We start from the raw sequence: 12608 nt of genomic DNA on the forward strand, positions 1-12608 counted from the left end.
GAAGGGTGATGTGCATTTTCAAATAAAGCCCAACAATGAATAATTTGTAATCACAGTGCTTAAATAAAGTTTAAAAATAAGAAACAGAATTAAGATAAAAATTCACTTAGGCCAACTCAAAAGCAGGCACAAATAGCAAGATAATCTGAGAGTGCAGCAGTTAGAGTTATGCCTAGCATGTGGCCAACCCAAATTTGACCCCCAGCCCACAGACATATGGTCCCCTGAACATCAACAGGTTGAGCTCTGAGGACAAAGACAGGAATAAGCCCTGAGTACAACCGGATGTGGCTTAAGTACTCCCAACCACAAACACACACACACAGACACATACACACACACAGACACACACACACACACACACACACACACACACACACACACAGAGTTTCTATTCATTCCCAGTTCTAGTACAATTATGTCTTGGGATTGAATCCCAATGTTGATTGTTTAATTTTCTAATACACGTACTTTGTTTCTCCCCATTGCACATGAGCATGGTCATCTGACATTTGTCATTTTTTCTTGGTTCATTTATTCTCATAAACTCCACTTCCATGCAAGTTTCAGCAAAATGCGAAATGTCACTGGTTCTTCAAGTTGAGTGGTATTTCAATGTGTCCATGTACAATGTCTTCATCTTCTCACCTGATGGTGGGTAATTGGGCCATTTATAGATCCGGCCATTTGTCAACAATGCTATGATAGCATAAGTGTTCAGGTATATTGAGGCTAAACCAAAATACAGTCCTATCAGTGGTGAATGAAAGTTCCTTGCTGGCATATCTCTACTAAAACTATCTTCTGGCTTTTGCTAGACTAATGTCACAGGTGTAAAGTGATTTAATTTTCACTTTGATTTGCATTTCCCTTATTCGAGGTGATGACAAACATTATTTTCCTTGTGCTTGCTGGTCAAGTTCATGTCTTGAGCATGTGTCAATTCTTTTCCTCTCCCAATGTTTGAACTGGCTTTTTATTTTGTTGGACATCATACTTTAATTTATGTATCTTTAATATTAATGCTATTTTTTTAAATCCTATCTTAAAAATAATTAAACACAACCCACTTATGGTTTAATTAAAGTTCAAAAATCAAAGTATGCTGTACTTTTGCCATACAGGGGGTGCCACCTATGGGTCAGCATTGTGTGTAGTGGCACATTTTTAGTAAAGCCAATGAAATGTTTTCATATGCAAGAGAATTATCAGAAGCCTACATTTTTAGCTTTATCTCTAATTTAAATATTTAACATTACCAAAAGAGGTGATGGTGAGTGAGCTACAAATAGTCAGAACTGTGTAAATCCAAACAAACTAGATAGAATACAAAGGGCAGAGAAGTAGCCCAACAGGTTGAGAGTATAGCCTGCATGCAGGTCTCTATCCCAAAAGGCATGGTCCCAAGTACCTAGTAGTAGAGACTACCAGCCATCAATCTGCATATCACTGGGGTTTTGTGCCCCAAATCAAAAGCAAAGAAACCTAGATAGGTTGGTTCTCAAAGTTATAACCAAAGTTCTATCCCTCCGTGACACATTTTTAGAAAACTTTTTAAGTAACTTTTTCCAAAATAAACTGTTTAAGGAAGATGACCAAACATGCATTTTATAAGGCAAGTCTAAACATTAAGCCTTGAGTAGCAGCATTTCTTTACAATACCTGGAACATTTTCTATAGTGCCTGCATTGTCTCCTTTAATACCACTTTTAACAATCTTTGTGTGACCTGTCTTGTGATCACTATACTAATATTGTGACTTTCATTACACATCAAAGTACCGTCCCTTTCCTTTCTTATGGGGGAATGGAAATTTTCAACATTAAAATTATAAAACACGAATAGGAAAGTGCCATTACTTGAGAATTTACTTCAGCAAAGCTGGCAGCATTTGTTGGATAAACGGCGGGTGTCCAGGTCCAGTAGTTCTTGCTCTGGGGCTTGTGTTTCCCCGGTGGCAGAGTCAGATCAGTTGGTTCCTGAAGAGCCTTCAGTATTGGCTAATGCCCCACACTATGGGTAAACCTAGGGAAAAGTAAAAATCAGGAACAAACCTTCCATTTCTTTTTTTAAAAAAAGGATGCCATAACTGGCCTCTATTAAATGTGTTATTTTAACACTACACAATCAATTCTTGCTAAATGATCCATAATAACTGAGTGTATTAACTTTGAAAACATCCTAAAAATAACGTCAATCACTAAAGTAGAATATACAACGGAATGCTCTGCAGCCATAAGGAAAATGAAGTCATCAATTTTCCTATACATGGATGGACACGGAAACTATCATGCTTAGTGAAGTAAGGCAGAAAGAGAGAGAGAGAGAGAGAGAGAGAGAGAGAATTAGAATGCCTGTCTCAAACACAGTAAAGGGTGGTGGAGAGGGAGTTGGGGACATTAATGGTGAGAGTGTTGCACTGGTGAAGGGGAATGTTGTTTTTTATAACTAAAAGCCAACCACAAACATGTTTGTAATCATGATTCTTACTAAATATATGAGTAAAAAGAAAATTAAAATTAAGTACTTTTAAATAAACCAATTTACTTCAAAGAAACAGAATTGGTTGTTCTATGTCCATTTCTTTCCCTCTGACTCATTTCTATTCGCATAATAGGCTCCATATCCATTCATGTACAATCGAGTTTCATGACTTCACTTTTCCTAATGGCTGCAAGTATTCCATTGTGTACATATACCACCGATTCTTTAGCTACTCATATATTTCCTGGCACCTGGGTTGTTTCCAGATTCTGGCTCATTTAAAGACAGATTCACTCATTTGTGGGATAGAAGAAAACCAAGAGGTAGTATGATCTTAATATCCATAGACAAGAGAGACAAGGGTCAGGAGATCCAATTTAGGATAGGAAGCTTACCACAAAGAGCAGTGAGTGAAGGTAGAGCAGAGAAGGTCTATTAGGCCCATGGTAGCTGGAACTCATCACTCTGGACAAGAATTCAGTACTGAAATGGCAGAAAGAGACACGCAAGGCACCCTCCATTAACAAGAGTGCAAATCACAGACAGAAAGAGAGAGAAAAAGAGAGGGAGGGACAGAGGGAGGAAGGGAGGAACAAATTGTCTGCCCTAGAGACAGGCTGGGGTAGGTGGGAGCGTTGGATGGAACCTAGAACATGGGTGGTGGGAAGGGTGCACTGGTGAAGGGTGATGTGCATTCTACAATGAATAATTTGCAATCACAGTGTTTAAATAAAGTCTAAAAATAAGAAACAGAATTGAGATAAAAATTCACTTAGGCCAACTCAAAAGCAGGCACAAAGAGCAAGATAATCTGATAGTGCAGCAGGTAGAGTTATGCCTAGCATGTGGCCAAACACATTTGACCCCCAGCCCCACATATGGTCCCCTGAACATCACCAGTATCACCAGGCTGAGCTTTGAGGACAAAGACAGGAATAAGCCCTGAGTACAATCTGATGTGGCTTAAGGTCTCCCAGCACACACACACACACACACACACACACACACACACACACACACACACACACACACACACAGTTTCTATTCTGTCCCATTGCTAGTACAATCATGTCTTGGGATTGAATCCCAATGTTGATTGTTTTTTTCCTAAGACACCTACTTTGTTTCTTCCTATTCCACAGGAGCGTGATCATCTGACATTTGTCCATTCCTTCTTGGCTCATTTATCCTCAAGGACTCCAGTTCCATCCAGCAAAATTCCATTTCAGCAAAATGAAAAATGTCACCGGTTCCTCAAGTTGAGTGGTATTCCAATGTGTCCGTGTACAATGTCTTCATCTTCTGACCTGATGGTGGGTACTTGGGCCATTTATAGATCCGGCTGTTTGTCAACAATGCTATGATAGCATAAGTGTTCAGGTATATTGAGGCTAAACCAAAATACAGTCCTATAAGTGGTAAATGAAAGCTCCTTGCTGGCTTATCTCTACTAACACTATCTTCTGGCTTTTGCTAGACTATTGTCACAGGTGTAAAGTGATTTAATTTTCACTTTGATTTGGATTTCCCTTATTCGAGGTGATGGCAAACATTTTTTTCCTTGTGCTTGCTGGTCAAGTTCACATCTTGATCAGGTGTCCATTCTTTTCCTCTTCTAATTTTTGAACTGGCTTTTTATTTTTTTGGACATCATACTTTAATTTATGTATCTTTAATATTAGTCTTATTATTTGAATTCTATTTTAAAAATAATTAAACACAACCCACTTAATTAAAGTTCAAAAATCAAAGTATGGGGCCGGAGAGGTGGCGCTAGAGGTAAGGTGCCTGCCTTGCCTGCGCTAGCCTAGGATGGACCGTGGTTCGATCCCCCGGTGTCCCATATGGTCCCCCAAGCCAGGAGCGACTTCTGAGCACATAGCCAGGAGTAACCCCTGAGCGTCACCGGGTGTGGCCCAAAAACCAAAAAAAAAAAAAAAAAAATCAAAGTATGCTGTACTTTTGCCATACAGGGTGTGCCACCTATGGGTCAGCATTGTGTGTAGTGGCACATTTTTAGTAAAGCCAATGAAATGTTTTCATATGCAAGAGAATTATCAGAAGCCTACATTTTTAACTTTATCTCTAATTTAAATATTTAACATTACCAAAAGAGGTGATGGTGAGTGAGCTACAAATAGTCAGAACTGTGTAAATCCAAACAAACTAGATAGAATACAAAGGGCAGAGAAGTAGCCCAACAGGTTGAGAGTATAGCCTGCATGCAGGTCTCTATCCCAAAAGGCATGGTCCCAAGTACCACTAGAGGCGACCAGCCATCAATCTGCATATCACTGGGGTTTTGTGCCCCAAATCAAAAGCAAAGAAACCTAGATAGGTTGGTTCTCAAAGTTATAACCAAAGTTCTATCCCTCCATGACACATTTTTAGAAAACGTTTTAAGTAACTTTTCCCAAAATAAACTGTTTAAGGAAGCTGACCAAAGATGCATTTTTATAAGGCAATTCTAAACATTAAGCCTTGAGTAGTAGCATTTCTTCACAATACCTGGAACATTTTCTATAGTGTCTGCATTGTCTCTCTTAATACAATTTGTGTGACCTGTCTTATGATCACTATACTAATATTGTGCCTTTCATTACACATCAAAATACCGTCCCTTTCCTTTCTTATGGGGGAATGGAAATTTTCAACATTAAATTTATAAAACACGGAACCGGAGAGATAGCACAGCGGCGTTTGCCTTGCAAGCAGCCGATCCAGGACCAAAGGTGGTTGGTTCGAATCCCGGTGTCCCATATGGTCCCTCGTGCCTGCCAGGAGCTATTTCTGAGCAAACAGCCAGGAGTAACCCCTGAGCACTGCCGGGTGTGATCCAAAAAAAAAAAAATTTATAAAACACGAATAGAAAAGTGCCATTACTTGAGAATTTACTTCAGCAAGAGCTGGCAGCATTTGTTGGATAAACTGCTGGTGTCCAGGTCCAGTAGTTCCTGCTGTGGGGCTTGTGTTTCCCGGGTTGCAGAGTCAGATCTGTTGGTTCCTGAAGAACCTCCAGTATTGGCTAATGCCCCACACTATGGGTAAACCTAGGGAAAAGTAAAAATCAGGAACAAATCTTCCATTAATTTTTTAAAAAAAAGGATGCCAAACTAGCCTATATTAAATGTGTTATTTTAACACTGCACAATCAATTCTTGCTAAATGATCCATAAAAACTGAGTGTTTTGGGGCCGGAGAGATAGCATGGAGGTAAGGCATTTACCTTTTATGCAGAAGGTCATCGGTTCGAATCCCGGTGTCCCATATGGTCCCCCGTGCATGCCAGGAGCAATTTCTGAGCACGGAGCCAGGAAAAACCCCTGAGCACTGCCGGGTGTGACCCAAAAACGACAAAAAAAAAAAAAAAAAAACTGAGTGTTTTAACTTTGAAAACATCCTAAAAATAACGTCAATCACTAAAGTAGAATATGCCACGGAATGCTCTGCAGCCATAAGGAAAATGAAGTCATAAAATTTTCCTAAACGTGGACACGGAAACTATCGTGCTTAGTGAAGTAAGGCAGAAAGAGAGAGAGAGAGAGAGAGAGAGAGAGAGAGAGAGAGAGAGAGAGAGAGAGAGAGAGAGAGAGAGAGAGAGAGAGAGAGAGAGAGAGAGAGAGAGAGAGAAGTAGAATGCCTGTCTCGAACACAGGTAAGGGGTGGTAGAGGAGGGAGTTGGGGACATTGATGGTAAGAATGTTGCACTAAGGGGCCGGGCGGTGGCGCTAGAGGTAAGGTGCCTGCCTTGCCTGCGCTAGCCTTGGATGGACAGCGGTTTGATCCCCAGGTTTCCCATATGGTCACCCAGGCCAGGAGCAACTTCTGTGCGCATAGCCAGGAGTAACCCCTGAGCGTCACCGGGTGTGGCCCAAAAACCAAACAAACAAACAAAAAAAGAATGTTGCACTGGTGAAGGGGAATGTTCTTTTTGTAACTAAAAGCCAATCACAAACATGTTTGTAATCATGGTTCTTAATAAATATATTAGTAAAAAGAAAATTAAAATTAAGTACTTTTAAATAAACCAATTTACTTCAAAGAAACAGAATTGGTTGTTCTATGTCTCTTTCCCTCTGACTCATTTCTCTTCGCATAATATGCTCCATATACAAGTGAGTTTCATGACTTCACTTTTCCTAATGGCTGCAAGTATTCCATTGTGTACATATACCACCGATTCTTTCGCTACTCATTTGTTTCCTGGCACCTGGCTTGTTTCCAGATTCTGGCTCATTTAGGGTCAGATCCACTCATTTGTGGGATAGAAGAAAAACAAGAGATAGTATGATCTTAATATCCATAGACAAGAGATACAAGGGTCAGGAGATCCAATTCAGGATAGGAAGCTTACCACAAAGAGCAGTGAGTGAAGGTGGAGCAGAGAAGGTCTATTAGGCCCATGGTAGCTGGAACTCATCACTCTGGACAAGAATTCAGTACTGAAATGGCAGAAAGAGACACGCAAGGCACCCTCCAGTAACAAGAGTGCAAACCACAGACAGAAAGAGAGAGAAAAAGAGAGGGAGGGACGGAGGGAGGAAGGGAGGAACAAATTGTCTGCCCTAGAGACAGGCTGGGGTAGGTGGGAGCGTTGGATGGAACCTAGAGACATGGGTGGTGGGAAGGGTGCACTGGTGAAGGGTGATGTGCATTCTACAATGAATAATTTGCAATCACAATGCTTAAATAAAGTCTAAAAATAAGAAACAGAATTGAGATAAAAATTCACTTAGGACAACTCAAAGCAGGCACAAAGAGCAAGATAATCTGATAGTGCAGCAGGTAGAGTTATGCCTAGCATGTGGCCAAACACATTTGACTCCCAGCCCCACATATGGTCCCCTGAACATCACCAGTATCACCAGGCTGAGCTCTGAGGACAAACGCAGGAATAAACCCTGAGTTCTGATGTGGCTTAAGTTCTCCCAGCACATACACACACACACACACACACACACACACAGAGTTTCTATTCACACACACACACACAGTTTCTATTAATTCCCAGTGCTAGTACAATCATGTCTTGGGATTGAATTCCAATGTTGATTGTGTTTTTCCTAAGACACCTACTTTGTTTCTTCCCATTCCACAGGAGCGTGATCATCTGACATTTGTCCATTCCTTCTTGGTTCATTTATCCTCAAGGACTCCAGTTCCATCCAGCAAAATTCCATTTCAGCAAAATGCAAAATGTCACCAGTATCACCAGGCTGAGCTCTGAGGACAAAGACAGGAATAAGCCCTGAGTACAATCTGATGTGGCTTAAGGTCTCCCAGCATGCATACACACACACACACACACACACACACACACACACACACACACACACACACACTGTTTTCTTCATTCCCAGTGCTAGTACAATCATGTCTTGGGATTGAATCCCAATGTTGATTGTTTTTTTCCTAAGACACCTACTTTGTTTCTTCCCATTCCACAGGAGCGTGATCATCTGACATTTGTCCATTCCTTCTTGGTTCATTTATCCTCAAGGACTCCAGTTCCATCCAGCAAAACTCCATTTCAGCAAAATGCAAAATGTCACTGGTTCTTCAAGTTGAGTGGTATTCCAATGTGTCCGTGTACAATGTCTTCATCTTCTGACCTGATGGTGGGTACTTGGGCCATTTATAGATCCGGCTGTTTGTCAACAATGCTATGATAGCATAAGTATTCAGGTATATTTAGGCTAAACCAAAATACAGTCCTATCAGTGGTGAATGAAAGTTCCTTGCTGGCATATCTCCACTAACACTATCTTCTGGCCTTTGTTAGACTATTGTCACAAGTGTAAAGTGATTTAATTTTCACTTTGATTTGCATTTCCCTTATTTGAGGTGATGACAAACATTTTTTCCCCTGTGCTTGCTGGTCAAGTTCATATCTTGAGCATGTGTCAATTCTTTTCCTCTCTCAATGTTTGAACTGGCTTTTTATTTTGTTGGAGAGCATCCTTTATGTATCTTTAATATCAGTCCTGTTTTTTATGGTCTGATGTCTGGTCTGCAAATCCTTCCAATCAGCATGGTATGTTTGAGCTTTAGACTTCATTTCTTGCACAATGCAGAAGTGTCTTTGTTTTATATAGTCTCCTTTGTTCGTTTCTACTTTTGTTTCTTTTGCCAGCAGAATATTTTCATGAATTACTACTTTTTATTTTTAATCAAGTCACCATGAACCACAAAGTTAGAAAGTTCCTTGTGATTGAGTTTGAAACATAGAATGATCCAACACCAATCCTTTCACCAGTATAGACTTCTCTGAGGTCACGATTTAAGAGAAATACTGGTTGTGTTTTCCTCAATGAATTTTATATAGTCAAGTCTAATATAAAGAACGTGAATTCATTTAACTTTTGTTTACAGTGTGAAATAGGGGTCCAATTTTCTTAATTGGTTCCCCTTTCTTTCATTTTCCTTTTTGTCAATGTCTGAAATTTTTATAATTTCAGGCCAAGGCTTTCTCTTTCTTTTCTTTCTGTACTTCCTTCTTCTTTTTTTCCTCTTTCTTTCTTTCTTCCTAATTTCTTTTTTTGTTTTCTGTCTTCTTTTCTTTTCTTCCTTTTCTTTCTCTTTTTCTTTTTCTCTCTTCCTTCCTTTCGTTCTTTCTTTCCTTCTTTGTCTTTCTTTTCTTTCTCTTTTCTTTCTTTCCTTCCATTTTCCTATTGTTTTCTCTTTCCTTTCTCTCTCTTTTTCCCTTCCTTTCTTTCCTTTCTGTTTTTCTTTCTTTCTTTTCTTTCTTTACTTTTCATTCTTTACTTCCTTTTTTCTTTTCTTTCTATTTTCTTCCTTTCCTTCCTTTCTTCCTTTCTCTTTCTTGCCTTCTTTGTTTTCTTCCTTTTTCTCCCTTTCTTTACTTTTCTTTTTCCTCTTTCTTCACTTCATTTTTCTTTTCTTTCTTTTTTCTTTCCCTTTTCTTTCTATTTTCTTTTCCTTTTATTCTTTCCTTTCCTTTCTTTTCTTTTTCTTTCTTCCTTTTCTTTCTTTCCTTTACTTCCATTTCTTTTCTTTCCTTTTCTTCCCCTTCCTTTCTTTCCTTCCTTATTTCCTTTATTTCTTTTTCTTTCCTTCTTTTCCTCCTCTTCCTCCCTCCCTCCCTCCCTCCCTTCCTTCCTTCCTTAATTTCCTTCCTTCCTTTCCTTCTTTCTTTCTTTCTTTCTTTCTTTCTTTCTTTCTTTCTTTCTTTCTTTCTTTCTTTCTTTCTTTCTTTCTTTCTTTCTTTCTTTCTCTTTCTTTCTTTCTTTCTTCTTTCTTTCTTTCTTTCTTTCTTTTTCTTTCTTTCTCTCTTCTCCCTTCTTTCTCTTCTCTTTCTTTCCTTCTTTCCTTTCTTTCATGTTTTCTTTCTATCTTTATCTTTCCTTTCTTTCTCTTTCTTCAGATCAGATACAATAGGCATTATCTGTGAAGAAAAATAAAATCTATAAGCAATACACAGAACAAAATAAGGGAATCATATGTTGTACACACATATACACAACACAAAGAAAGGTAGTAAGAAAAAAAGAAAATAGAAATCATGTTTGTATTCTTTTTGGTTTGGAGACCATTTCCTTTGGTACTTAGAAATACTCCCAGATTGTTGCTCCAGTCTCCTGGCAGAGTTTGGAGGGGTCATCAGTATGCAGTGCCAGGGATCAGGCCCAAGGGTCTCATGTGCAATGCATGCACTCCAGCGCTTTGGGCATCTCTCTGGCCCAAGAATTAGTTTTTACTTTCAAAATACCAGTATAAACTCCTTTGCTAGCAGGGATTACTTTAAATAATTTAGGATTCCCAGTCCTCCCCCAGCCCCTCCTATCCCTAACCCTCCTCAATCTCCTCCTCCTCTAAAGCGCTGACCCTCCTTCTAGTTTAGGGGTTCTCAAACTTTTTTAAACATGGGGCCTGTTTACTGTCCCTCGTACTGTTGGAGGCCAAACTATAGTAAAAGCAAAACTAATGAACAAAGATAGATGCACAATGCATATATCTTATTTTGAATACAAGGAAAAAATACAGGAACAAATGCAATAGGCGGCACATGGGCCATAGTTTGAGGAGCACTGAACGCACCCTAACCTAACTCTAACCCTCCTGATCCTGGCCGTGCCCTTTCTATGTAGCAGCTGCAGCGCCACGTGAGCATCCACAGAAGGCATGGTTCATCTCAGGGGACTCTGGACTGTTCTCTATGCCCGTACACATGGGGCAAGGCTGCAGCACCTAGTGCACTTGTTGAAGCCTGATCTCTAGAAGCCCTTACCAGATTGCTTTGGATGGTGCCTGGGCAGTCGGCTGTCTCACTGGGGCCCATCAACAACCACCAATGAGAGTTTTCCGAAGCCTGGATTGTTTGGGCCCCATCACTGGGACGAGGCCGAGGCAGAGTGGGGGGGTGGGGGTGGGGATGGGGGGGGTGGGGGGATTTCCTCGGAGACTGCTTTCTCTCTGGGAGTAAGACAATTATATTGAGCTCCCGAGAGTCCAATTCTGTCACTGGAAATATTGGGGGGAGGGGGTCAGGGGTGGGGGGGGTGGGGATAGGGGATGGGGGTGCGGGGATGGGGGTGGAGGGATAGGGGGAGTGGGGAGATTTTTTGGAGACTGCGTGAGCTCTCTGGGAGGAAGGCCATAATGTCGAGCTCCCGCAAGTCAAATAATTTTCATTGGAAGCGTGGCTTCGGCCATTCATCCTGACTCTCTACTTCCTGACCCTGGTCCTGGCCGTCCCCGTGGTCGTCTGGCAGCTGCAGCGCCACAACTGGAGCATCCACACCAAGGCCTGGTTTATCGCGGGGATCGGCGTGCTGTTCACCTTGCCCGTGTCCCTCTGGGGCATCCTGCAGCACGTCGTGCACCTGTCGAGGCCTGACCTGCAGAAGCCCATCATCAGGATCCTCTGGATGGTGCCCATCTTCAGCCTGGCCAGTTGGGGCTGTCTGCTCTGGCCCGACCACGCCACCTACCTGGAGACCCTCCGCGAGTTCTACGAGGCCTTTGTCATCTACAGCTTCATGGGCCTCTTGGCCAACTTCGTCCAGGCCCAATACCCGAGTCTGGAAGCCATCCTGGAGGCCAAAGGGAAGCAAAGGTTTCCCTTCCCCTTCTGCTGGTGTCCCCCGCACCAGGCGGGACAGAGAGTGCTCTGCCGATGCAAGCTGGCGGTGCTGCAGCACATCACCATCAGGCTCTTCAGCTCCGTCATCGCTGCCATCTGCGAGTTCCTCCACGTCTACAAGCATGGAACCATCAGCGTGTCCAGTGCTTGGCTGTACTTGGCCATCCTCAACGGAGTGTCAGAGGCCTTCGCCGTCTATTCCCTCGTGGTGCTCCACCAAACCCTCCAGGAGGAGCTGAAGCCCATCCAGCCCGTGGGGAAGTTTGTGTGCATGAAGCTGGTGCTATTTCTGACCAACTGGCAAGGAGTGATCATCGCAGGGCTCTTGAAGTCGCACGTGATATCCGACACCTCCACCTGGGACTGGCAAACGGCCAAGGCAGTGGGCGCTGGGCTGCAGAACTTTGCCCTCTGTATGGAGATGCTCTTGGCTGCCATCGCTTTCCAGTATAGCTACTTGTACACACCCTACATGAAAGAACAACGAAGAGGTACATTTTGGTCCTTCTTCTGGGAGATCTGGGATGTGTCAGATATTACAGAAGACGTAGTCGCACAGGCCATGGGGTTCACGGAGTGCTTATGTGGCAGCACGAAAGGTATGAGGACAGAAAAGGATGCGTGTGTCATTGAATTGCCGGCAGAGTCAATATGCAGAGTCAATAAAGCGATGGCAGTGCGTGTCCAATGCCTGGCTGGTTCCCAGAGGAGGCTGGTGAGGCACCCGCGGTGGGAAGTGTGTCTGGTGAGGAAGCCGGCAATTCAATGACACACGCATCCTTTTCTGTCCTCATACCTTTCGTGCTGCCACATAAGCACTCCGTGAACCCCATGGCCTGTGCGACTACGTCTTCTGTAATATCTGACACATCCCAGATCTCCCAGAAGAAGGACCAAAACGTACCTCTTCGTTGTTCTTTCATGTAGGGCGTGTACGAGTAGCTGTACTGGAAAACGATGGCAGCCACGAACATCTCCATACAGAGGGCAAAGTTCTGCAGCCCTGCGCCCACTGCCTTGG

At 42.3% G+C, this 12608-nt stretch overlaps 1 protein-coding gene across 1 annotated transcript; it reads left to right on the forward strand.

Annotated features, from left to right (window-relative positions):
• The first annotated feature begins 581 nt into the window (after nt 1–581).
• On the forward strand, nt 582–12192 carry LOC126025894 (transmembrane protein 184C-like). The gene is made up of 3 exons (XM_049785617.1): nt 582–654; nt 11143–12078; nt 12179–12192. Exons 1-3 carry the CDS (start codon nt 582–584, stop codon nt 12190–12192), a joined length of 1023 nt encoding a protein of 340 aa, XP_049641574.1.
• The last annotated feature ends 416 nt before the right edge of the window (nt 12193–12608 follow it).

This window comes from Suncus etruscus, chromosome 13 (assembly GCF_024139225.1).
Source record: "Suncus etruscus isolate mSunEtr1 chromosome 13, mSunEtr1.pri.cur, whole genome shotgun sequence".
Taxonomy (NCBI): domain Eukaryota; kingdom Metazoa; phylum Chordata; class Mammalia; order Eulipotyphla; family Soricidae; genus Suncus; species Suncus etruscus.

Excerpts from the sequence above, each read along its gene's own strand:
- LOC126025894 (XM_049785617.1), top strand. The coding sequence starts at position 582 with ATGTCACTGGTTCTTCAAGTTGAGTGGTATTTCAATGTGTCCATGTAC. Across the intron at positions 655-11,142 it reads CTTCATCTTCTCACCTGATG|CGTGGCTTCGGCCATTCATC; the intron begins GTGGGTAATTGG and ends TTTCATTGGAAG.